At 37.4% G+C, this 27933-nt stretch overlaps 2 protein-coding genes across 2 annotated transcripts; one reads left to right on the plus strand and one right to left on the minus strand.

Moving 5' to 3' along the window:
• Positions 1 to 309: 309 nt before the first annotated feature.
• On the minus strand, positions 310 to 23462 carry LOC128547514 (kinase suppressor of Ras 2-like). Its single transcript, XM_053520480.1, has 12 exons — positions 23443 to 23462; positions 17901 to 17952; positions 14865 to 14948; positions 12652 to 12759; positions 11590 to 11678; positions 10888 to 11104; positions 10186 to 10380; positions 7110 to 7243; positions 4590 to 4727; positions 3659 to 3731; positions 1815 to 1975; positions 310 to 382 (listed from the first exon to the last, which is right to left on the minus strand). The coding sequence occupies exons 1-12, from the start codon at positions 23460 to 23462 to the stop codon at positions 310 to 312; spliced, it is 1344 nt and encodes a 447-aa protein (XP_053376455.1).
• Positions 23326 to 27933, plus strand: LOC128547515 (uncharacterized). The gene is made up of 2 exons (XM_053520481.1): positions 23326 to 23893; positions 27380 to 27933. The coding sequence occupies exons 1-2, from the start codon at positions 23611 to 23613 to the stop codon at positions 27931 to 27933; spliced, it is 837 nt and encodes a 278-aa protein (XP_053376456.1). The 5' UTR covers positions 23326 to 23610.

Genomic DNA, 27933 nt, shown 5'->3' on the forward strand with positions numbered 1-27933 from the left:
GAAAAGAGGCATAACTTTGTAAAAAAAAAGCAAAATAGAGTTATGGAACTGTGCAATGTAAGTTTATCACATTGAATAAGTGTGTGAAGTTTTAATCCATTCCCATAAGTGGTTACTGAGATACCAACTTATATACAAAAACTTATTACCAAATCGGGCTGTGGACGCTGACACCGACGCATGAGTGAGTCCAATAGCTCTAACTATTCTTTTGAATAGTTGAGCTAAAGATATAACTTCCTACCAGGTGTTTTTAATTAAGTAAGTAAAACTATCGCACGTTTACCAAGATGATACAATTTTGTACTGCTAAAAAAGTGTAGGAATCTCTAAATTATTGACATATTTTTCAAGCCTCACTGTATCTAAAGCATATGCATACCTGCAACCAGAAGATACGATAACGTGTCATCTTATCGAGTAAAACCTAAAATATAGTTACCATAAGATAATTTAAATAAAACAGTATGTAATTTACTGGCATAACTGAAAATACAGAAGTAGTTTTAAGAGTAATTACTCAAAACGTTACAAAGAACATAGCGCTTTGACTTAATCTAAACTGCCGTATCACAGCAAGATACACACATTACATTGTAAATTCTCGTAAAACTTGGAGAAGTGAAAACAAATTATCTTTCAAAATGGACTATGGCTAGACTTCAAAAATATACCTGCTGGGTCCACATTCATCAATGTTAAAAGTCTGAAACTTATCCTCATACTTAACCTCTCTAAAATGGACCTCATCTATCATTCAGTTTGGGCAGTACCATTTATTATTTGAAGGGGTGTTCACTGAAAAATTTCTGACTGTGAAGTGTACAGTGCAGATCAAGACATGCCTGCATGGATGTGCAGGTTCACCTTGGTGTGCACTGGTTGCACAGGGAGAATTACTTGCCACCAACAGTCTAAAGGATAATAACCCAAAATGTTCATTTGGCTACAACTATCTTTATTTAGTCAATACAGTAAGTATCAAGAGTTTGCTGAACTGTTTGTTACTGTGGAAGTTTTTTTAAGCTAAAATCTTTACAAATTAATGCTGATTTAGATAATAGCTTACCAGTATGTAACAAACGAGCCATGCTAAGAGGCTGCACAGGCTAGTCAGGATGCATGCTTGTCGCAAATGCACAATGTTGGTTTTCTCATGGTGCGGCTCAAATAGCATTAAGCGCTTCAAACTTAAAACATTGATGACTACCGACCCAGATCAGCAGGTAAGCCTATATCAAAACTGCAACTATCTAAGAATTTGAGCCATGCCATGAGAAAACGAACACAGTGGCTTTGCGACCAGCATGAATCCAGACCAGACTGCGCGAATCCATGCTGTTCGCTAACAGTTTCTCTAATTGCAATAGACTTTGAAAGCGAAAAGCAAGGATCCTGACCTGACAGCACAGGATGGTCTGGATCCATGCTGGTCGCAAAGCCACTTTGTTGTTTTCCTCATGGCATGGCTCATTTTCTAATCCCATTCTCAAAACGCGCAGAAAATATCACCCCAAGTCCTGTTTCCGTTACCTTAAAATCAAATGCTCAAAAATGCTTAATCCCTTTGAATTTGCAATATCGAATTTTAACTGTAGATTCTTAATTCATTAATAGTGAGAATTCAGACTTTGGTTTGCAGTAAGGCATTCTGACTTGACCTTGAGTTCATTTATAATGTAATTAATATAGCATTCTACAATAAGTTGTTCCTAAAACTTGAGACCTAAAGTAGACAACCTTTAGCAAACAAGAATGTTTAATTCAAAATATAAAAAGATTTTTGGCTAATCCTTTGCCAGGATATTTAATACCAGGATGTATGAAGTGAGTCAGCACTACGTGAAAGAAGGTGTATAGGGTGTGACGGACTTCGGGTAAATGGTTTCCGTGGTAACCGTTCCATGATCTTCAGCAGCTGACTAAAACTGGGTCTGTCATCCGGATTGAAAGACCAATATACCAGCAACATATCCTAAAACAGAAATTCAGGTATTAGCAAAAGACATTTGTAAAACAAAGATTTTTTTTGCCCCCACAATAGCCTGTTAGAGGCAAACTGGTATTTATCCGGTACCAGTCCAAGTAGGCTGTGACCTTTACCTTCTACCTTAAATAATGTTTGGGGTCATGTGCTGACTACAGATAGAAGTAGTAACTAAAATTCTAAATAATGAAAAACGATTAAAAAATTAGAGATGCTTTTGAGAAAAGTGCATGTCTCCCACAACTGCCTAATCATCTAAATAGTAAGTCAGTCTTATAAACTGTTTAATTAATCCACATGTGCATGCGCTTTCTTGACACCAAGAGGATGCCTATACTACTACTTTAAAAGTAGTATAGGCGCCAGTTGGTGGCAAAAATGCACAAGAAATTTGGCAAATCAAGGGCCATAATTCCAAAGTGCCTAGGCCGATTTGGCTAGTTATCGAATTTGGCTGAGCACATATTGGCAGACACATTTTGTTGAAGTTTGGTGAAGATCGGATGAGAAATGCTCGACTTAGAGTGCGGACAAGCTTTGTGACAGACAGACAAACACATTACACAGACATAATTAATGCAAGTTGCTTATATATAACATTTAAAACAAGAGTCAGAGTACTCAGTACTTGGTCATTTTGAAGCATGTAATTTAAGATTTTAAGGAACTTCCTTTTAAACTTCCATGTAGCTGCTGTTGTAGTTAGTCCTACCTATCAAGCCATTGAAAAATATTTATTCCCAAATTATAATGGATTTTCATAAGAAGATCCTATCTCGATTAAAAACAGTTGTTGGATACATGCATAACATATGACAACAGAAAATGTCTAATAAAATAAATTTGGATCCGCCACTTAAGCTGGAATTTAGAAAATAGTTATTTGCATCATATTACAAATCATATATAAAAAAGCAAGAAAAAAACATCTGTATATATCATGAAAATTGACTTTACAATGAAATGACTTATCACTTACAGATACTTCATTGTTCCCCTAAACTTGTGTCATACAGGTATATAAGTAAATGCAAGGTGGGATTATCATTTTGTCACTGATTGATCTCTACTACAGGCAATCATCATATGAAGTGTGAAAGCCATAGTATGTGGCACGGGGGAGAAGGCCAGATAGGTTTTGCTGTAATATCATCAGAAACACCTGTCCAGTGTGCAAGAAAACAGAGTTCAGATTAAGTCTGTGCTAGAGGGAATATGAGTGTTGCACAATTTCATAGCCTCTGATGAAAAAACTCAATCACTGTCTGACACTATCATACTTAGATGCGTTATATACAACAAAAGGACTAATTAAGCCGTGCCATGAGAAAACCAACATAGTGGCTTTGCATCTGCCCAGTCTGGTCAGGCTCCATGCTGTTCACTAACAGTTTCTATAATTGCAGTAGACTTTGAAAGTAAACAGCATGGGTCCTGACCAGACTGCGCGGATGAGCAGGCTGGTCTGGATCTATGCTGGTCGCAAAGCCGCTATAATGGTTTTCTCATGGCGCGGCTCAATTACAAATTTGATGAGCAATTGTTACAGCCTGCACATTATGATTACTTGGCCTTCTGATATACACAGAAACATAAAATCTCTACTTTACTTACCTTAACTTCTTTGGATCCTTAAATACTGCCAAATGATGGTTTGAGCCCATGACCCACCTGCCATATGATGCTCTCTGGAGGCTGACGATCAAAAGGCCAGTTGCCATTTAACAACTCGTACCATACAGTGCTGAAATGTGTTAATATATATCATAATATCTACATGAACTACATCAGACATAATAATCTAGATTCAACTATGCTGGATAAGATTAAGAAACATACATTTGGTTACCAATTCAAAATTTGTTTTCATATCTATATCTGGCATCCAAATAGTAAATGTATGTTTGTACATGTTTGCAGGGTTAACAAGTTTTCTGCTGTACTTTAGTTATGCAACATTACCTTAACCAGTGTTCATGGAGTCTGTAGCAGACAACTCAATACGACTTTGAAATGGGAGAAAAATTAATAATACTTAAAACAAAATGTCTAATGATGAATTATCAAAGGGGAATTGAAACACTACCTGAAGATCTCTGAAAAATTCAATTACCGTACATTCCTTTATAAATTCGCTTGCCACAAAATTCCAAATAAAAAATATTTTTAATCGTAAGTGAATACCAACACTTTGGTAGTGCAGTATTTGTTAAAATTCATTCACTACAAGTTGGATTTATGCAATCTATATTAACCAAATGTACATAGAAAATTGACAGTCTTGATAAAACCACCACCTTGCAAAATGTAATGCTCCTAGGGAGCACTGATAAGGGAATATACGGTATTCATTGATTTGTACTGCTGAAGCTTAAACAAATTTAAGATATTGTTTTTATACATTACTTGGAATTACTAAAATGGGTCCAAGACATCTAGTGGTACAATCACAAATACAAACAATAATTATATAAACAGATTTCTCCATCTCTATTTCTGACTGTGCTACATGTTTATGACTTAAGCATAAACAGTAAAACTAGAGAATGAAAGCCAAGCTGTACAAAGTTCTGGGAATTTACATTCTATAAATTAAACTTACCCAAACGCATAAACGTCCGACATTTCTGAGAAAGGAAGTTCAGTGTTAGCATAGGCTGCCCCCGCCTGCAGGGACTTGATGATCTCTGGAGAGAGATAACACAACCAACCTGGTGGGATCTGTAGGCGATCTGAATGTCTGAAACAACATTTTTATAACACATGAGTAAACAAAGTAATGCATGGTGTCATTTAAGACTGAATTATTCAAAACACCTCCTAAATAACTTTATTTCCAGTTTATTCCTTTGCTAAAACACCTTTAACATAATTTTTCAACCAGTCATTTTTTTTGGCTATTTTACAGCCGAATACAGACTGTTTCCCCTAGCCAAAAAGTGCTATATTTTCCCCTAAAACTATTATATTTCCCCTTGGAATTTAAAGAAACGGTCTGTACTATGCATAGTGAATAATTTTATGAAAGTCGACATTTATATATTATTCAACTCCATTTACCCCAATGTTGCTTCAAATTACAACTTGTACAGCTGTTATGAGCTGATAATTATGACATACTATGGTTACTTTTCATCAGATGCCAAATTCATAGGGACATTGGCGTCAGTTCTTGCAAATTGGTACTGTGCCTGTTATCATGAAAATTAAATGATTTGGATTTTCCATTTTTTTTTTTTTTGGTTTATCGCGCTATATTTTCCCCTTCAAAAAGCCACAGGTTGTTTTCAACAAGAGGGTCATCGCTCACTTGAGTAATATGAGCTACATGTTTCAAATGTCAAACTGATGATTTTTAGAAATTGTTTGGAAGATTTTCCGATGTACAATCAAGTAATCCCTGGGGCAGGGCCAATTTTACCCCGGGGTTAATGATTTGAACAAAGTTTATAGTAGTCTACTAGGCAATGTTTCATATCAAATATCTAAGATCTCGGCCTTCTGGTTTATTTTTAGCAAATTTATGAAGATTTCCTTATGTATAATCAAGTAACCCCTGGGGCTGGGTCAACTTGACCCTGGAGGGTAAAGATTTGAACAAATTTTGTAGAGGTCCACTAGGCAATGCTACATGTCAAATATCTAAGATCTAGGCCTTCTGGTTTATTTTTAGAAATTTTTTGAAGATTTTCCTATATAAAATCAAGTGACCCCTGGGGTGGGGTCAATTTTGACCCCGGGGGTCATGATTTGAACAAATTTCGTAAAGGTCCACTAGGCAATGCTACATGTCAAATATCTAAGACCTAGGCCTTCTGGTTTATTTTTAGATTTTTTTTGAAGATTTTCCTATATAAAATCAAGTGACCCCTGGGGTGGGGTCAATTTTGACCCCGGGGGTCATGATTTGAATAAATTTCGTAAAGGTCCACTAGGCAATGCTACATGTCAAATATCTAAGATCTAGGCCTTCTGGTTTATTTTTAGATTTTTTTTTGAAGATTTTCTTTTAGAAATCTATGTAAAATCTGGTGACCACTGGGGCAGAGTCAATTTTGACCACGGGGTCATGATTTGAACAATTTTAGTAGAGGTCCACTAGGCAATGCTACATGTCAAATATCTAAGCTCTAGGGCTTCTGGTTTTTGAGAAAAAGATTTTTTAAGATTTTCCTATGTAAAATAAAGTGACCCCTAGGGCGGGGTCAACTACGACCCTGGGGTCATGATTGAACAAACTTGGTAGAGGTCTACTAGGCAATGCTTCAAACCAAATATCTAAGCTCTAGGGCTTCTGGTTTTTGAGAAGAAGATTTTAAAGTCTTTCCTTTTGGTTGCCATGGCAACCAGAGTTCTGCATGGAATTCAATTCTTCGAAAACTTTTTGCCCAGCTTCACCCAAGGAACATTCCTGTGAAGTTTGGATGAAATTTGCCTAGCGGTTTAGGAGGAGATGATGTTTAAAGGAAAGTGTGGACGGACGCCGGACGGTGAGCGATCATAATAGCTCACCCCGAGCACTTTGTGCTCAGGTGAGCTAAAAATCTAAAAATAATCACTGTCAACAATATTGCAGTTACACAAAGACACTGTTTTAACCTAATACTAGTATGGTTCCTTCCTGTATACTATGTACTAGTACTTATGGACCACTTGTGGAGACAAAGTAATTTTCAATAAATGTCCTGATAATCTAGCTAAAGACTTTGCGTTTTACTTATTCATTCTTTCATTTAAAAAACTTTCTATGGTGAGAAAGAAGGAAGATTTTACACTAAAATGATTTTTTGGTTGTGGTCGTGTTAGGGGGGATAACATCAAACCAGCAGTTATAGGTGATACAGTGACTCTTCGGCATTTCATGGTGGAGGAAGGCCCAAGGTGCCCCTCCTGGCATTATTTCATCACACCTGGGTAGAACCACCTACCCTCCATAAGCCAGCTAGATGGCTACCTCACATGGAGAATTCTATGCCTAGGTCAGACTTTAATCCCCATTGATGAGGGGCAGATGATTTGAAGTCAGGGACCTTAACCACTCTGTCATGGAGGCCCCACACTTAAATAAAATCAAGATTCTTCCTATTAAATTACCTTTTCCATAAAATGTGTATGTACTCACCTATTAGCATGACAGAGTTTGGTAACATTGAATAAACCAAAATCTGTGATCACAACTTTATCTTTGTCAAAGAAGATGTTCTTTGTCTTTAAATCCTTATGCACAATGCCTTTAGCATGCAAGTATCCCATGCCCTGTGAATAGAAAGGCAATTTTAAATCTAAAGCTTGAAATAAAATAAACAAGAGGGCCAAGATGCCCTAAGTCGCTCACCTGAGTAACACACAATAACAGTGTAAACATGTTTTACCTCGTGATTTCATGGAGATATTCTGACAAATTTTCATTAAGATTGGACAAAAACATGGCCCCTTGAGTGTAAACAAGCTTATTCTTTGATTTGACCTGGTGACCTAGTTTTCGACCCTACATGACCCAGATAAAAATTCATGCGATATTTCGTGCACACAAACTTTCTGACCAAGTTTCATGCACATCAAATGAACAAGAGTGTTAACAAACTATTCCTTTGATTTGAACGGGTGATCTAGTTTTTGACACCATATGACGCAGTTTCGCAGAATCATCAAGATAAACATTCTGACCAAGTTTCATGAAAATAGGGTGTGGCCTCAAGTGTTAACAAGCTCTTCCTTTGATTAAACTGGTTGACCTAGTTTTTGACCCTGTATGACCCAGTTTAAAATTTGGCCTAGAAATCATCAGATAAACATTCTGACCTAGCTTCATGAAGTGTTAACAAGCTTTTCCTTTGATTTGACTTAATGACCTAGCTTTTGACCTGATATGACCCAATTTCTATCCAGGCCTAGAAATCATCAAGATAATCATTCTGTGCAAGTCTATATCAAAGCAAAGCATAAATGAAACTTCTGTATGGCTCAAAGGGCCAAACAGAAAATTTTGCCCCTTTCAGGAGCAGTAACTCCAGAACTCATAATGGAATCTAGCTGGTTTGCGAAAGGAAATGAGATCTTATTTCGACGAGTTGTGTGTAAGTGTGGTTAAAATCAAATATAAAATGTTACTTCTATCGTGTTCACAAGGTAAAAATCAACAAATTTTGGCTCTTTCTGGGGTCAATCAGGGGCCGTAACTCTGAAACCTATGATTGGATATGAAAGATTCATCATGGAATCCAAGATTTATTGATGTTGAAGATATTTTGCAAGTTTGTATCAAATCAAACCATAAATGAAGTCTCTATATGGCTGCAAAAGCCAAAATAGCAAATTTTGGCCCTTTAAGAACCTATGATGGGATCTGGCCAGTTTTCGAAAGGAACTGAGATATTATGCCAATACATTTATGTATTTATTTATTCATTTATATGGGTTTTATGGCACACCAACACAGTATAGGTTATATGATGCCAAACAGGACTACAAATTTTGGTTTCATATTTCATTTACTATGCCAATACAAGTTGTGTGCAAGTTTGATTGAAGCTGATTGCAAAATATGGTCTCTATCATGTTCACAAGCCAAAAATAGCAAATTTTGGCCCTTTAAAGGGCAATAACTCTGGTATCCATGACGGGATCTGGCCAGTTTTCGAAAAGAACAGAGATCTTATGCCAACATAAGTTGTGTGCAAGTTTGATTAAAATTGATAGCAAAATGTTGTCTCTATCGTGTTCACAAGAAAATGTGAACGGACAACGGACGGACGACGGACAAAATGTGATCACAAAAGCTCACCCTGTCACTATGTGACAGGTGAGCTAAAATTAGAGCTATCACTAAAGGTGATGAATGTACCCTCCGCATGCACTGACACAGTACATTGCAATTTGACGCACACAAGACTGCATAATTATGTGGACTGTATGTATATAGACTGTATGTATACAGTATAGTAACAAAAAACAAAGTCCCATAACTATGCAGAATATTTATCTAAAAGAACGTAACATGCACCTTGCACAACTAGGGTTGGTACTGATCACTTGTGTGAAGTTTCATTAAATTGTGTACAAGGGTTCGGAAGATTAGGCGCGCACAAGACTGCATATGCAGACTGTATGTACATAGTATGTTAACAAGAAACAAAGTCCCATAACTCTGCAATTTTTGTCGTTGAAAGAACAAAAAACTTCACTATAAAAGCAACAGAAATCAACTGTAATTACATATGTATGCTCTTATTCTGAAAATAAATCCCTTAATATCGTAGGCACAAAAATGTTTGTTCAGTACAGCTGTTTAATGGGGGTATGAATTCATGAATTTCAGGTGTTGAAGATAAAATGAATGGGAATTTTACTTGTTCATTGGGATTTTATTTTACAGATATATAGACTCAACCGTGGAAAATTGTCCCCAATGAAAACGAATGATTTCAAAGTACTAACTGTAGTCTGGGTATTTCACCTTGCTTTTATTTTGCAATCTGATAGACAACAGTCTATTCAATGTTTGTAAGAAGTTTGGTTTTCTTTGGGAAACATCCAGTTTAACCTTTAGCCTGCTAAATTTCTAAAATAAACCGGACCATCATTCAATTAGGGCAGTACCATTTAATATTATCTGAAAGGGTGTTCACTGAAAATTTACTGTCCGAAAAGCGAACAGTGCAGACCATGATCAGCTTGCAAAAAGTTTCGTGGACTGGGCCGAAATAGGTAATTCACAGTCATATCAACCTGTGGATTTTAAATTTTGATTAGAAAATAAACGAGAGTTTTACTTATTTGTTGGGATTTAATTTTGTGAATTCACTCAACCAAGAAAATTAATCCCCAATGAATATTAATGATTCACAGTGTAAGCAAACTTATGTACTTATGTGATTACGACTGGAAGTTTTAAGTTTCCCCAATGACTGTCCCAGTTTTGGACATGCACTGGTCTGCTGAGTACACATTCGGGACTGAGTTGCTCGAAACTTTACCTACCAGTTAAGTTGTGTCTCATGCAGATATAAAAATACACCCCAAAACTCGTGAAAACAATAGACCGTCTTAAAGACATTTGGTGCCTTACATGTACTGTCCAGGAAGAACTAAAATCTAACCAGTGGAAAGCTTGACAGTGGAAAGCTTGGCCAATGGATACAATTATCAGCAAACCAATTCTAATGTGTGTATAAATAAACATTTAATTATGACTGTACCTGTGACACTTGCTGCGCTATAATGATACTTTTACTCATTTGAAACTTCTCTTTTCTTACATGTAACAATGTAAACAGTGAGCTGCCTCGACATAAACTGAAACAGTAATTGTAGAAATGTAAATTGTGAGTTGCCTCAACATAAACTGAAACAGTAAATGTAATTACGTAAACAGTGTGCTGCCTTGACATAAACTGAAACAGTAAATGCAGAAATGTAAATTGTGAGAGTTGCCTCGACATAAACTGAAACAGTAAATGTAGAAATGCAAACTGCGAGTTGCCTCGACATAAACTGGAACAGTAAATGTAACTACGTAAGCAGTATGCTGCCTTGACATAAACTGAAACAGTAAATGCAGAAATGTATATTGTGAGTTGCCTCGGCATAAACTGAAACAGTCAATGTAGAAATGCAAACTGCGAGTTGCCTCGACATAAACTGAAACAGTAAATGTAGAAATGTAAATTTTCAGTTGCCTCAACATAAACTAAGACAGTAAATGTAACACATAAACTGTGAGCTGCCTCGATACAAACTGAAACACTAAATGTAACTACGTAAACTGTGAGCTGCCTCAACATAAACAGAAAATGTAACAATGTAAACTGTGAGTTGCTTCAACATAAACTGAAACAGTAAATGTAGAAATGTAAATTGTGAGCTGCCTCGACATAAACTGAAACACTAAATGTAACTACGTAAACTGTGAGATGCCTCGACATAAACAGAAAATGTAACAATGTAAACTGTGAGCTGCCTCGACATAAACTGAAATAGTCAATGTAACAATGTAAACTGTGAGCTGCCTCAACATAAACTGAAACAGAAAATGTAACAATGTAAACTGTGAGCTGCCTCGACATAAACTGAAACAGCAAATGTAACAATGTAAACGGTATGCTGCCTCGACATAAACTGAAACAGTAAATGTAGAAATGTAAACAGTAAGCTGCCTCAACATAAACTGAAGCAGTAAATGTAACAATGTTATCTGTGAGCTGCCTCGACATAAACAGAAAATGTAACAATGTAAACTGTGAGCTGCTCCGACATAAACTAAAACAGTAAATGTAACTACATGAACTGTGAGCTGCCTCAACATAAAATGAAGCTGACGCGATGTAAACTGAAAGAATGCAAAAAATTTACTATTTATAAAGTACTCAATTATAACATTAATTACCAAAAGAATTCTTTTTGTTGTTGTTTTTTTTTAATACAAATTCGAACTTTATACCATTCATTACTGTTTTGCCACTATTTTTTCATGTTTTTCTACATACTTACATGCAACTTTGTTACTACCTACAAAGTGTTAACATAATTAGGGAAAACTCAAACAGCAATGTCTGATGTACAAGCCTTAAATATCACATCCAAAGAGATAAAACATTATTTACCTAGTTACTATAGCTAGATGAGGAGGTTTCATACAAGCTCCCATAAACAATACCAGATTCTCGTGACGTGTTTTACTCAGCATTGCAACCTACAAGAACAACATGCTGCATTTATGCAAACGAAACCACAATATTTCACCTCTTTTTTAAGAAGCTACTTGTGTTTAAATAACCAACTATAATGACTTTCAAATATCCTTCACTAAAACTCGGATAATTCGGACACCTTTGCTCAAACTCATCATCAGGTCCTGGCAAAATCCCAATAATGTAGGTTGTTCAATGGCTCAGACTGCTGACAACTCGAACAAATTTTGCCAGTCCCGTTGAGTTCCAGTGAACCTAGTTTGACTGTGTATAATGTAAAAAGAAGTTTGTATATACCAATAGTGACTAATTAATAGTATTTAACAGATTATTGTGAAATCATTAATATTCTATGCGGACTAATTTTCTTGGATTTTGCGACCAAGTCAATCCATCAAATTAAATCTTAAAAGACAGATTAAACTTCCAATGATCTCATGTTCTCAACAATTCAAATCTGAAATCCACAAATTCCTATCCCTACCAAACAGCCATTTTGGCTCAAACCACGAAACTTCAAGCTAACATAATGAAATAATTTCACATTATATATTTCCATCGTCGAGCCCGCCCGCTTAGCTCAGTAGGGAGAGCGTTGGTCTATGGAAATTTGATCCCCGGGCGGGGCGTATGTTCTCCATGACGATTTGAAAAAAGACATTGTGCCTGAAATCATTCGTCCTCCACCTCTGATAATTCATGTGGGGAAGTTGGCAGTTACTTGCGGTACAGAATCAAGGAACACTGGTTAGGTTAACTGGCCGCCGTTACATGACTGAAATACTGTTGAAAAACGGTGTTAAACCAAAAACAAACAAACATATTTCCATCGTCCTTTTAAGTTTGATATTAATTTATTATAAATTATCTCTTTTGTGATTTAATAAATCATCTTAAGACAACTTTTCAAATTATGACCCTTTCGTTTTAACTTTCATCAGAATAGTACTTTCAATGAAGAACAAAATTATTTACCTCTAATTTAAATGCAGACAGTTGTGCAGCGTTGTCTGTGTCTGGGTCCATGTTTAACATCTTAATAGCAACATCACCATGCCACTGACCCCTGTACACATACATATACTTTTTTGTCAGTAAAAAGTGTTAAACCGAGCCTGCAACATTTTCGTTTTTGTCGTGTTGGGCGACCTGTGAAGTTTCCATTTTTTTCTATTTTAATAATTTGGGCTAACTTTTCAACAAGATTTCAGACCTTTATCTACAGATGACGGCATTTTGTCACAAACACAGTTCTGAGCAAATGACTAACTACTTAAAATATGGTGGGAAAATCAGCTGATAAATATTAGTTTTCATCATCATAAAATAAAATTCTGATGTATGTCCAGTGCCCTTCTGATTTAAAGTACCAACCTTTGCACTCTTACAGAAATTTCGTTCTTAAATTTACCATCCATGGGATTGCAAACTTTTTATATCTTTTATTTACAATTTCAGACTATGCAAATAGCAACAGTTACTGTTATATTTACATTCCATTTTGTTACATTTAATAGCTTTTTTTCATGTAGTACCAAAACCTGTATAGATCTAAGAGTGTGAAATTGCAAGTGTGGTATTTTCGTCAGTTTTCCAAAATGTCAAAAAGAGTTTCCTAATGTAAACAATCAACAAAGGCAGCTGTAAGCAGTAGTTTCGAGATTTCAGTACGATAAATTGACCTTAACTAGTATGTTTTGGTTTACGAAGTATTAATCATTTTTCAACATAACCGTGAATTGTTTCTTTCTTTGTTTTTTATGGCCCGACATCATGACAGTTTACATCAGGAAACAGATGTATGTGCATGCGCTGAGGTTAACTGTGCTATTTTTATATCAGTTAAGTGTTGTGGACGATAGTTACTGGTTTTGTATTTCCCATCAAAATCTTGAAAGTATGCTAAGTTTTACAATTTTCACTACTTCAATATTGAAAGCAAAAATGTTTCACCTTGAAAAAGTAGGTTTTTTGTAACAAAACTTAATCGTTCTGCTGAAAGCCGATTTATACATGTACTTCTAATGACTTTTCAAAAACAAGAGCTGAGGTTAACTGTGCTATTTTTATATCAGTTAAGTGTTGTGGACAATAGTTACTGGTTTTGTATTTCCCATCAAAATCTTGAAAGTATGCTAAGTTTTACAATTTTCACTACTTCAATATTGAAAGCAAAAATGTTTCACCTTGAAGAAGTATGTTTTTTATAACAAAACTTAATCGTTCTGCTGAAAGCCGATTTATACATGTACTTCTAATGACTTTTCAACAAACAAGAGCTGTCGGAGGACAGCATGGCTCGACTATTCAACAGCCTTGTCAATTGAATTGATACAAAAGTCGAAAAAGGTGCATAATTTTGTAAAAATGGGAAAAAGGATTATGGAACCTTCACAGTGCTTATCAGCTCATAAAGTGAACAAGAGCGTGAAGTTTCAATCCTTTCCCATAAGTGGATACTGAAATACCAGCTTACACACAAAAACTTAACCAAAAACTGATGTCGAAAAAGGGGCATAATTTTGAAAAAGAAAAGCGAAGTAGAGTTATAGGACCTACACGGTGCATGTCAGATCATTACAGTGAACAAGTGTGTGAAGTTTCAATCCATTCCCATTAGTGGATACTGAGATACCAACTTACATACAAAACCTTAACCAAGAATTTTTAAATCGAAAAAGGGGCATAATTTTGTAAAAAAAAGCAAAATAGAGTTATAGTTCCTGTGCAATGTAGGTCAGTTTATCACAGTGAATAAGTGTGTGAAGTTTCAATCTATTCCCACAAGTGGTTACTGAGATACCAGCTTACATACAAAACCTTAATCAACAATTTCTAAGTCGAAAAGGGGGCATAATTTTGTAAAAAAAGCAAAACAGAGTTATAGAACCTGTGCAATGTAGGTCAGTTTATCACAGTGAATAAGTGTGTGAAGTTTCAATCCATTCCCACAGGTGGTTACTGAGATACCAGCTTACATACAAAACCTTAACCAAATCAGGACGCCGATGCAGACACCAACGCCAACGCATGGGTGAGTCCAATAGCTCTACTATTCTTTGAATAGTCAAGCTAAAAGCGATCAGTCGGTCATACTTCTTCACATTTTCAAGCTGCTTCAAGTCTAATCAATAGTAATTAAGATACTCCAGTTTCAACAAATGAAGAATTCTGCATTAATTATACACAGTTCCAAAACGTACCGTGCCTATTGGGTCGTCTTGAATCAACTCTTCATATGGAATGTCCCACTCCTTTAAAGCTACTGAAAGCTGTAAAATACAAACAATGTCTAAATTTAAAGTTTCATCTTTCAAGTCTGATCTTATGACAGACCAACCAAACCACAGGTTTTCTTTTTAGTTCCCAGAAATTAAGTAAAAACAAATTTTTAATCATTATTAATTCATGGTTTATAATAAGATTTTCATCATGAAAAGAGTGTCAAAACTTCTATATTCTTTTCTTTAATAATTCTATTTTATTCATTATTTTTCCTCATGAGTCATTTGAGAGCTTAGCTGACTTGCTTAAACCTCATGTTGACGTTCCCATATGTGGTCATCTCTAGAGTTGTATAAAGACTTGATTGGAACATACAGTTCCACTGGTTATATTATTAGAAAATACAAACTAACTAGAAATGTGTCCATAGGACACAGATGCCCCCACTACATAACAAAGGGCACAAATTTTTTCCTAGGTCAGGGGCCATAACTCCTACAATACTGAATGAATCTTGACGCAAAACCCCAAGTGCACAACTGCACATGCTGACCAACATTCCTGTAAACTTTGGTGACTCTAGGTAAAATACTCTTGGAGCTACGCGCGACACAACATTAAATGACCAATTTTGAACTAAGCCAGGGGCCATAACTCCTACATGACTGAATGAATCCGGATGCGAAACCCCAGGTGCACAACTGCACATGCTGACCAACATTCCTGTAAACTTTGATGACTCTACGTCAAATACTTTTGGAGCTAGGCACGACACAACATTCTCAGACGGACGGATGGAAGGACGGACAAGGGCAAATCTATATTCCCCCCCCCCCCCCCCCCCCCCCAATTGGGGGCATAAAAATTATACCGGAAAAATTTCTTCTAATCTATGCTAATAAAGTATTATATATTTCATGCATGTCAGTTAGTTATCCGAATATTCAAAGGCATTTGAAAATGATCAAGATCTATACGAAAGACGAGGGAGGAATAGAAAATGCAATGGGCGAGAGTAAGTCAGAAACTTTGGCTCAACTTGATGAGAGTTTCCTAATGAAAAAAACCATAATGGCCCTATATTGCTCACCTGTCATCATTGCAATTAAGGACAAGAAGGTCAAAAATTCATAATCAAGATCAACCAAAAGAATCATGAGAAAATATAGTTGAAATTTTCCTGAAGGTACATATATGTCAAATACACCTATAAAGTGGTCTCGGGTTTTTCCTACGGCCAATAATAAAACAGTTACTAAATAAGCCAATTATAGTAACATAAAGGGGCCATAACTCTGGAACCCATTATGGGATCTGGTCAGTTCAAGAAAGGAACCAAGATCTTATGGTGACACAAGTTTTTGTGCAAGTTTGATTAAATTCAAATCATAAATGAAGCTGCTATTGTGCAGACAAGGTCAAAATAGCTAATTCTGGCCCTTTCAGGGGCCATAACTCTGGAACCCATAATGGGATCTGGCCAATTTAAGAAAGGAACCAAGATTTTGTGGTGATACAAGTTGTGTGCAAGTCTGGTTAAAATCAAATCATATATGAAGCTGCTATTGCACAGACAAGGTCAAAATAGCTAACTTTGGCCCTTTCAGGGGCCATAACTCTGAAATCCATAATGAGATCTGGCCGGTTCAAGAAAGGAACCGAGATCTTATGGTGACACAAGTTTTGTGCAAGTTTGATTAAATTCAAATCATAGATGAAGCTGCTATTGCACAGACAATGTCAAAATAGCTAACTTTGGCCCTTTCAGGGGCCGTAACTCTGAAATCCATAATGGGATCTGTCCGGTTCAAGAAAGGAATCGAGACCTTATGGTGACACAAGTTGTGTGCTAGTTTGGTAAAAATCAAATCATAAATAAATCTGCTATTGTGCAGACAAGGTCAAATTAGCTAATTTTGGCCCTTTGAGGGGCCATAACTCTGGAACCCATATGGGATCTGGCCAGATCAAGGAAGGAACCAAGATCTTATGGTGATACAAGTTGTGTGCAAGTTTGGTAAAAATCAAATCATAAATAAAGCTGCTGCTGTGCAGACAAGGTCAAAATAGTTAATTTTGGCCATTTCAGGGGCCATCCATAATGGGATCTGGCCGGTTCAAGAAAGGAACCGAGATCTTATGGTGACACAAGTTTTGTGCAAGGCTGATTAAATTCAAATCATAAATGAAGCTGAACCGATAACAAGATCTGGCCAGTTCAAGAAAGGAACCAAGATCTTATGGTGATACAAGTTGTGTGCAAGTTTGGTTAAAATAAAATCATAAATGAAACCACTATCGTGCAGACAAGAAATTGTGGACGGACGACGGACGAAGGGCGATCACAAAACCTCACCCTGTCACTACGTGACAGATGAGCTAAAAAAACTATTTATAGACTGCAGTTAAAATACTTACACTATAACTCTTTTCCGGGTATGTTGACCTAATGGATCATCCTGGCTATCTACAGTCAACCCTGTCCAGCAGGGTCACTTCTGATGTATTACTCTACAATCAATATATTACACTATATAAACATATATTCATACACAACAAAGAGTCTGTCAAAGTAGTCCCAGTACAAGCATAGTTACATTCTAGAGAATAACTTTCTTTCATAATTAACTATATTAAACAAGACAAAAAACAGATCGTTGAAACATTCTGTACCTTTTAAAGCAAATATTAATTTGGAAAGAAAACCATTGCGATTTTTTGTTTTTAACTTTTTGAACAAGCAAACTAGGATACATATCAGAAATATTTTAATCTTTACACTGCTAAATTTCCATAATGATCTTGTCCATCTTCAAATTTGGACAGTACCATCAACTGTTAAAAGGGGTGCTTACAACAAAGATACTGACTGAACAGCGAACAGTGCAGACCAAGATAAGCCTTTATGTTCATGCAGACTGATCTTGGTCAGCTCTGGTTGCAAAGACAAAATCAATTGTGTCTAGCATGATAATGGTTAAAAACAACTGAATACTTACATCAACAATAGTTTTATCACTGTCATTTGATATATTTGTGCTTACTACATCTCTGTAAGGAAAAGAAACCAACATGTACCAGTTATAAAATCCTATCCTATAAACAAGAGCTTGTCGAACACGAACTGCCCACCCCCCCCCTTGATGCATTTAGTAATTGCACAAGGAACAGAAATTATATGCTCACTGTAAACAAAAGTTCTACCATTCTGGTTTAATCTGACCCTGACCTTTAACCTATTAAACTAACAAGAAATTACAGAGTGATCTTGGTGCCATCCACTAAGCCATTTTTTAATGTTAATTCCAAATTTCAAGACCAGCTCAAGGTCAAAATCAAGGTCAAATTTCATTTCGTTACAAAACAATGTGTATGTGGTCCAAATTTAAAAGCTGTGACTTGAGAAATGTGAAAGTAGGTCACTAGATTAATTTCAAGGTCAAAGTTTATTTCGGTAGACAGAACTATGCATATGCTTCAAATTTGAAGACTGCAGCTTGAGAAATGTGAAAGTAGGTCACTAGGTCAAATTCAAGGTCAAATTTTAATTCGGAACACAAAACTATGCAAGTGGTCCAAATTTGAAGCCTGTACCTTCAGAAATGTGAAAGTAGATCACTTGGTCAATCTCAAGATTAAAGTTCATTTCAGTGCACAAGAGTATGCTTGTGGTTCAAATCTGAAGGCTGTAGCCTGAGAAATGTAAAGGCAGGTCACTAGGTCAATAACAAGGTCAAAATTTGTTTCAGTACACAAACCTATGCATGTGGTCCAAATTTGAAGGTTGTAGCTACAGAAATGTGAAAGCAGTTTACTAGGTCAAGGTCAAGGTCAACTCATGTCAAGGTTCATCTTGCCACTCAAAACTATACATGTGGTCCAAATTTAAATGATGTAAGTTATGGACATGAAGATTCTAAGTTTTTCTTTATGTAAGTCTATATGAACCATGTGACCCCTGGGGCGGGGCCATATTTGACCCTAGAGGGATAATTTGAACAAACTTGGTAGAGAACCACTAGATGATGCTATATTACAAAATATTAAAGCCATAGTCTTTATGGTTTGGACAAAAAGATTTTCAAAGTTTTTCCCTATATAAGTCTATGTAAACCATGTGACACCCAGGGCAGAGCCATATTCAACCCTAGGGGAATAAATTGAACAATCTTAGTAAGGGACCACTAGATCATGTCATATACAAAATATCAAAAGCCCTAGGCCCTGTGGTTTCGGACAAGAGGTTTTTCAAATTATTTTCCTATATAAATCTATATAAACCAGTAGGTCACTAGGTCAAGGTCACCTCATGTCAAGGTTCATCTTGCCACTCAAAACTATACATGTGGTCCAAATTTGAATAAAGTAAGTTATGGACATGAAGATTCTAAGTCTATATGAACCATGTGACCCCTGGGGTGGGGTCATATTTGACCCCTGGGAAATAATCTGAACAATCTTGCTAGAGGACCACTAGATTTGCTACATACCAAATATCAAAGCCCTATGCCCTATGGTTTTGGACAAGAAGATCAGAAACCTTTTAACTATTCCAGGCCAATGTGACCTTGACCTTTGACCTAATGACCTCAAAATCAATAGGGGTCATCTGCTGGTCATGGCCAGCCTAACCATTAATTTTTCTGACACTAGGCCAAAGCGTTTTTGAGTTATTGCCCAGAAACCATTTTACTGTTCCTGGTCAATGTGACCTTGACCTTTGACATACTGACCTCAAAATCAATAGAGGTCATCTGCTGGTCATGACCAAATTCCCTATTAACTTTCGTGACTCTAGGCCCAAGCGTACTTGAGTTAACATCCGGAAACCGTTTAACTGTTCAGGGTCACTGTGACCTTGACCTTTATCATAATGACCTCAAAATCAATAGAGATCATCTGCTGGTCATGACCAACCTTCCTGTCAACTTTCATGATCCTAGATTCAAGTGTTCTTGAGTTATTATCCGGAAACCGTTTTACTATTCAGGGTCACTGTGACCTTGACCTTTAACATACAGACCTCAAAATCAATAGGGATCATCTGCTGGTGATGATCAACCTCTCTATTAACTTTAATGATCCTAGGCCCAAGCGTTCTTGAGTTATCCTCCGGAAACGGATATCATTCGGAAATGGATTGGTCTACATTCTGACCGACCAACCGACCGACATCTGCAAAACAATATACCCCTCCTTCGTCGAAGGGGGGCTTATAAAATGGAAACATTTCTAATACTGACTTTATGCATTCAATTATATTACTCTGAGTATGGCAAGCTGATTACAATTTTTGACCAGTACAACTTGATTATTTACAAGATACCAGCAGTCTTTTCATAAACAAGTGACAGTATTGCAGTGGCAATATACAGAAGTCCCCTACAGGTGGAAAACTTTCAATAGTGACCTTAACCTTTGACCAATAACCATGGGTCATGTGTGTGACACATACTAGTAATCTAATTATGGGAAACATTTCTGTGTAGTAAACAAGAGGGTAATGATGACCCTATATCACTCACCTGTTAAACTTGGTCTTGGAATCATCAACATAAAAATTCTCACAAAATTTCAAGAAGATCGGTTCATGATTATGGCTTTTGATTTGAGTGGGTGACCTAGTTTTTGACCCCACATAACCCATTTTTGATTTGAACTTTGCTTAGGAATCACCAAGATAAACATGATTCTGACCAAGTTTCATGAAGATAGGGACATGAATGTGGCAGTGTTAACAAGCTTTTCCTTTGAGTGGTGACCTAGTTCTTAACCCAACATGACCCAGTTTAAAATCTGGCCTAGGAATTATAAAGAAAAACATTCTTATTAAGTTTCATGAAGACAGGATCATAAATGTGGCTCTAGATAGTTTTAACAAGCTTTTCCTTTGATATGAGCAAGTAATTTTTGACCCCACATGACCTAGTTTAAAATTTGCCCTAGGAATCATTAAGTTAAACATTCTGACCAATTTATTTTATTTATTTATTTTGTTGGATTTAACGTCGCACCGACACATGATAGGTCATATGGCGACTTTCCAGCTTTAATGGTGGAGGAAGACCCCAGGTGCCCCTCCGTGCATTATTTCATCACGAGCGGGTACCTGGGTAGAACCACCGACCTTCCGTTTGCCAGCTGGATGGCTTCCTCACATGAAGAATTCAAGGCCCCGAGTGAGGCTCGAACCCACATCGATGAGGGGCAAGTGATTTGAAGTCAGCGACCTTAACCACTCGGCCACGGAGGCCCCACATTCTGACCAAGGTTCATGAAGATAGGGTAATAAATGTGGTTTCAAGAGTGTCAACAAGCTTTTCCTTTGATTTGAGTGGGTGACAAAGTTTTTGACTCCGTAAGACTGAGTTTTGAACTTGGCCTAGCAATCATCAAAATAAACGTTCCATCAAGTGTCATAAATGTGGCCTCTAAGTTGTTGTTCACAAGCTTTTCCATTGATCTGACCTGGTTGCCTAGTTTTCGACTCCATATGACCCAGTTTCCAATTTGGTCTAGAGATTACCAAGATAAACATCCTGTGCAAGTTTGTCAAAGCATAAATGAAACCTCTATATGGTTAGAAGGGTCAAAATAGAAATTTTTTTCCCTTTCATGAGCAGAAACACTTGAACCAATGACTGGATCTAGCCGAATTTCAAAGGAAGCGAGATCTTATTGTGACTTAAGTTGTTTGTAACTGTGGTCAAAATTGAATGTAAAACGGCACTTTCATTGTATTCACAAGGTAAAAATTAACAAATTTTGGCTCTTTCAGGGGTCTATCAGGGGCTGTAACTCATGACCCTATGATTGGATCTGACAGATTCATCATGAATCCAAGATCTATTGTTGTTAACAATATTTCACAAGTTGGAATCAAATCAAACTAGAGTTGTCACAGGAGTGACGAACAATATGGCTTTGTCACAGAAAAATGTCAAAGCTGGACTTACCTGACCTTTGACCTACTGACCTCAAAATCAATACAGGTCATCTGCTGGTCATGATCAACCTCCCTCTGAAGTTTCAAGATCCTCAGCCCAAGCATTCTCAAGTTATTGTCCGAAAAATGTTAAAATATTCCGGGTCACTCGGACATTTGACCTTTGAAACTCAAAATCAATATAGGTTATCTACTGTTCATGATCAACCTCCCTATTAAGTTTCATGATCCTAGTCCCAAGCATTCTGAAGTTATTGTTCGAAAACAGTTTAAATGTTCTGGGTCACTGTGACCTTGACCTTTGACCTACTGACCTCAAAATCATTAGGGGTCATCTACTGGTCAAACCAACCTCCCTATCAATTTCCATGATCCTAGGCCCAAGCATTCTGAAGTTATCATCCAGAAACTCTTTAACTATTTTGTATTATTGTGACCTTGACCTTTGATCTACTAGCCTCAAAGTCGAACTTGACCTGTGTTCAATCATGTTACACCTGTGTACAAAACAAAAATTTATGATCCTAGACCGAAGCATTCTCAAGTTATCATCTGGAAATCGTTTGTTCCTGGTCACTCAGACATTTGACCTTTGGAACTCAAAATCAATACAGATCATTTGCTGTTCATGATCAACCTCCCTATTAAGTTTTTATGATCCCAGTCCCAAGCGTTCTGAAGTAATTGTCCGCAAACAGTTTAAATGTTCCGGGTCACTGTGACCTTGACCTTTAACCTACTGATCTAAAACTTATTAGGGGTCATCTGCTAGTCAACCAACCTCCCTTTCAATTTATATGATCCTAGGCCCAAGCATTCTCAAGTTATCATCTGGAAACCATTTAACTGTTTCGTGTTATTGTGACCTTGACTTTTGACCTACTAGCCGCTAAGTCGAACTTGACCTGTGTTCAATCATATTACATCTGTGTACAAAAATTTAGGAACCTAGACCCAAGCATTCTCAAGTTATCATCTGGAAATTGTTTGTTCTGAGTCACTGTGATCTTGACCTTTGACCTACTGACCTCAAAGTCGAGCTTGACCTGTATTTTATGATATTACACCTGTTTACCAAAATTTATGATCCTAGGCACATACATTCTCAAGTTATTATCTGGAAACCACTTTCAGAAATTTTACGATCCGTTATTTTTGTAGTGTTATTCAGTTTGATGCTTGTTTTTTTTATATAAATACTTACCGATCCCGATTCGGAAGATTGGTCTATTAACTACAAATCAAACTTTCAAACATCAAAATGAAATTGTATATGAATTTCAACGTGAAAGTAATCCAAAAACAGAATTTTATGCCTAAAAATATAATTCCCATACTTTAACACTTTATATCTTCGAAACTCATAGAGAAACTACAATAAATTTTGTATCATCGGAAAGAGAATTTAAATTGCTATAAACTTTATATTGACAAAAATAATGTCAAACTTACAGAAAATATTAAAATAATAGAAATTATTTTCTTCTGCAAATAATTTACTTTATTTTGCAAGAAAAAGCTGTCAACACCGTTACTATGCAGTTACGTCACGATCACTAGGCAATTGGTGATCCTCGGATATTATCGTCCGTTACGCATGGTTTCTAGCCACCATGCTATCATTAAGCCGGGTATCAGTTCTACCAACGGTATATAAGCACCGAAAGTCCGTGCAAATTTCTCTTTCTCGATTCAACACCGAAGATAAACTACGCTGCTAAAAGCTAAATTTCACAGCTGTAAACTCTAGTACTACGTTTGTCATGCCACGTGGTCGAGGCGTACGGAGGAGGAATATTGCTGCTGCTGGGCCAAGGCAGCAAGGTGCTGCGGGTAGGAATCGTAATGCTAGGCGGGCTCACAACGTAAATAATGCCGATGTCAATCCTGTCAACGATGATGTAGTTGCCGGTCAAAGATTGGTTGATTCACATTGCCAGACGGACTCTCCACCCTCTCCAAATCCGGTGGTAACTGCACGGGGACAGAAGCGCACGAGCGAGGACCTCGATGGTGCAAGCAACAGCTTATTACAGCCAGATGCGGGTAGGTCTATTATTGATTTTGAAACTATTATTAGGGATTCGGGTGTTCTTCCTCCGGACAATTCACATCAGACTTCAGGTCCCGATAATTTAAGTCTCGGTGTTGAAAATACTGCTCAGGGTATTAATGTCCCATTTTCCCCCAGTCTGTTTTCCAGCCTACTTCAGGCGGCTTGTTTACGCCGCCGGATATGCGTTTAGCAGGGGATGATCTGGCCGCCCATGTTCCGACGTCAATTAAACAACAAATTTGCAAGGGTGAATACACTAATTTAGCTCTCTTATTGAAAGGTGCTGTAGAACTGGCCGAATTTTCCAACAGCAGTGTTCTCAGATTAGTAGATTCCGACGGCCATATTGAGGCTTCCAAAAAAGTTTGTAAGGATAAAATCGGTTCTATCGAGAGATGGACCGATGCCTTCATAATTTATGCATCTATTTATTTGTCCACACATTCTGATAAAGTTTACGAACTTTTGCATTACATGTTTACCATCAGAGAATGTGCAGCGCGTCAAGGGGGATTTGCTTGGCGGACCTATGATGAACAATTCCGCCTCCGACAAGCACTAGTGCCTTCCCCTTGGTCAGTTATTAATAACGATCTATGGTGGCGCTGCGTCCAGGTGCGGGACAGTTCTAGGCCGACAACCCCTTTCAGCTATAAATGCAATGACTTTAACCAGTCCAAGTGTAAATGGCCAAACTGTAGGTTCGCACACCTCTGTAAAATATGCGGCGGCACGCATCCGGCTGTAATCTGCTCCAAAAATCAACCATATACTACGCCAAATGTTAGATTCCCGACGAATCAGTCATTTCGCGCCCGTCCATATTATCGCCCCTTCAGAGGTCAAGGTCGGGGACAGGCACAAAAATAGAAATATTTCACAAGAACCATGCAATCTCGATGTATTTTCACTTGCATTCTCACCAATTGATGTTTCAGTCCTGGAAAAATATTTACAATTTTATGATCAAAGCGAGGCGGCCTTTCTTCTGGCTGGTTTTAAAAATGGATTCCCAATACAGTATAGTGGTCCCCGCGAAGCTAGGGATTCTCCTAACTTAAAATCTACAAAGTTGAATCCTGATATTATTCAGAAACAAATAAACACGGAAATTGAAGCCGGCCGGGTAGCGGGCCCCTTTAAAGATCCACCTTTCTCTAATTTAATTGTGTCTCCTATTGGCCTTGTGCCTAAAAAAACTACAGGTGAATTTAGGATGATACATCACCTCTCTTACCCTCCTGGCGAGTCGGTCAATGACTACATTGACCCAAATGAATGTTCAGTTCAATATACGAGTTTTGACGAAGCCGTCAAATTAGTTCAAGACCTAGGAAGGCATTGCAAATTATTTAAGGTAGATATTAAGAGTGCCTTTCGTCTAATACCGATTACTCCGTCAGACTTTGAGTTATTGGGTTTTAGGTTTAATGATAAGTTTTATTTTGATAAGGCACTTCCTTTTGGAGCTTCAATAAGTTGCATCACTTTCGAAAGATTTGCAAGGTTTTTAGAATTTCTGGTTAAATCAAGACTAAATACAGCAAAATTAATTCATTATCTTGATGACTTTCTAGGTGGCGCCAAAAGCAAGGAATCTTGCGCCGTAGCATTAAACTGTTTTCAGTCAACAATGTCTGAATTAAAGGTCCCGTTAGCCACAGACAAAACCGTAGGTCCGGTTGAAGTTTTGGTATTTTTGGGGTTAGAATTGGACTCGAACGAAATGGTTGTTAGAATTCCTGTGTCAAAATTGCAAGAAGTTGTCAGAAAAATTCAAGATCTACTGTTGAAACCTAAAACAACGTTGAAAGCTATGCAATCCCTTATTGGCTCCTTGAATTTTTGCTGCCGTGCTGTCGTAGCCGGCAGGCCGTTTATTTGTCGCTTGATCAATGCTACTTGTGGTCTCACAAAGCCCTTCCATAGAATACGGATCAGTAAAGAAATCCGCCTTGACCTACAAATGTGGTTAAATTTCGTTCAAAATTATAACGGGATTTCAGTGTTTCACGACCGCTTTTGGGTCACAAATGAGGACGTTCAGTTGTTTACGGATAGCGCTGGGGGCCAAGACAGGGGTTTTGGAATATATTTCCACGGCCAATGGTGTAGTGCTAAGTGGCCGGAATCATGGCACACATCGGGAATAACATCTGATATTACGGTTTTAGAATTATTTCCCATTCTTGTAGCATTATTTATTTGGGGCAGTGACTTAAAAAACAAAAAAAATCAGGTTTAATTGTGACAATATTTCGGTAGTTCATATTTTGAACAAATTGTCATCAAAATCCGATCGTATCATGTGTTTAGTTAGATTTCTCACATTGAGGTGTTTGCAGTTAAACATCATTGTTAAGGCAAATCATATTCAAGGTCGTTCAAATATTGTTTGCGACGCATTATCTCGGTTTCAGTGGGACAGATTCAGGCAGGTCGCTCCAGAGGCAGACCCAGCCCCTCGTCAGATACCTTCCTTTCTTTGGAATATCTTCAATTTAGAGCCGGGCAGTTATTACAGTCTGGAACAGCACCGAATTTCCTTTCAACCTACAACGTAGCGCTAAACGTATTTAGGCAATTCAGACAAATTTACAAATTAGGTGATTTTTGGCCAGCCCCAATCAAGCACATAGTTGTTTTTATTTCTCATTGTTTCGAGAAAGGACTTTCACCGAAAAGCATTTCAACCTATATTTCTGGTTTAAATTACTATCACAAACTGCATGGTTATCACGTCATCACTGGTAATTTTGTTATAAAGAAAATACTTGAGGGTTGCCATAGGAAACGTATTTCTAGGGACAAAAGAGCACCGTTAACTTGGAATGTATTAGTTGCAGTGTGCTCGGTTTTACCACAGGTCGCAATTAATCACTATGAGTCAGTTCTATTTTTGGCATTATTTTTAATGGCCTATTTTGGTTTATTCAGAGTAAGCGAGTTAGTCGCCCCTAGACCTGGCGTGGGTGGCCAAATTCAGTTAAGTGATGTGTCAATTTCAAGAAATGATACACACATGTTAGTCAAATTATACCGCTTCAAAACTAACCAGCGCTGCAATCACGTTTCTATCAAACTTCCAAGTGTTAAGCATCAATTTTGTCCAGTAAAAGCTTTAACAAACTATTTGTGCCTTAGACCAAATGTCCAAGGACCCCTATTTTGCCACGTGAATGGCATACCTGTCTCAAGGTCACAGTTTTGCGGAGTTCTTGCTAAGTGCATGGCTAGAACTCAATATTCAGGACACTATAGGTCGCATAGCTTTCGAATAGGTAGAGCAACTGATTTAGCGCAGGCGGGTCTTTCGGCTGAAGTAATAAAGTCATTAGGTCGCTGGTCCTCAAAGTCTTATAGAACTTATATTCGTAATTAGCTTTCTTTTCAATATTTAGTGCCTACTTTTGCTGACGTCAGCAATTAGCCAAGAGTTTATAACTTATTTTTTCTACATGTACTTCTTTATATAGCCGCTTGGATACTGGGTGATTCCATCCCTTATTGGGCCGGGATAAGAGCTGAAGCTACTGGAAAACCCAACCTTCGCTTGCCAGGTAAGACAATTGCCTGGTGGGCCGTCAGGGGTCTGCATTGGTTCTCTTTTCGCCGCACTATTGAGGCTGCAGTCCTGCTCTCATCCCCACCCAAAGCCATTATTATTCATTTAGGGGGAAATGACTTGACCTCTCTTTCAATTTTTCAAATTAAAAACCTAATCAACAGAGAGGTTAAATACCTAAGAACAGCTTTTCCTGCAGCAACAATTATTTGGATCGATATACTGCAAAGACGGGTGTGGGATGGCGCAGTCAATCCGTGGCGTACCATAGAGAACAAGCGTACAAGGGTTAATCGCTGGGGCAGATATTTGTTCCGCTCATCTGGCAAACATGATATTGTATCTCCTGACATTGATTCGGCAACTAATTTTTGGAGACAAGATGGCGTCCATTTAAATAATGTCGGTTTAGAGTTTTATCTAGACTATATTAGAGATGTACTGGATAAAAACTTAAAGCAATAG

This window comes from Mercenaria mercenaria, chromosome 12 (assembly GCF_021730395.1).
Source record: "Mercenaria mercenaria strain notata chromosome 12, MADL_Memer_1, whole genome shotgun sequence".
Taxonomy (NCBI): Eukaryota; Metazoa; Mollusca; class Bivalvia; order Venerida; family Veneridae; genus Mercenaria; species Mercenaria mercenaria.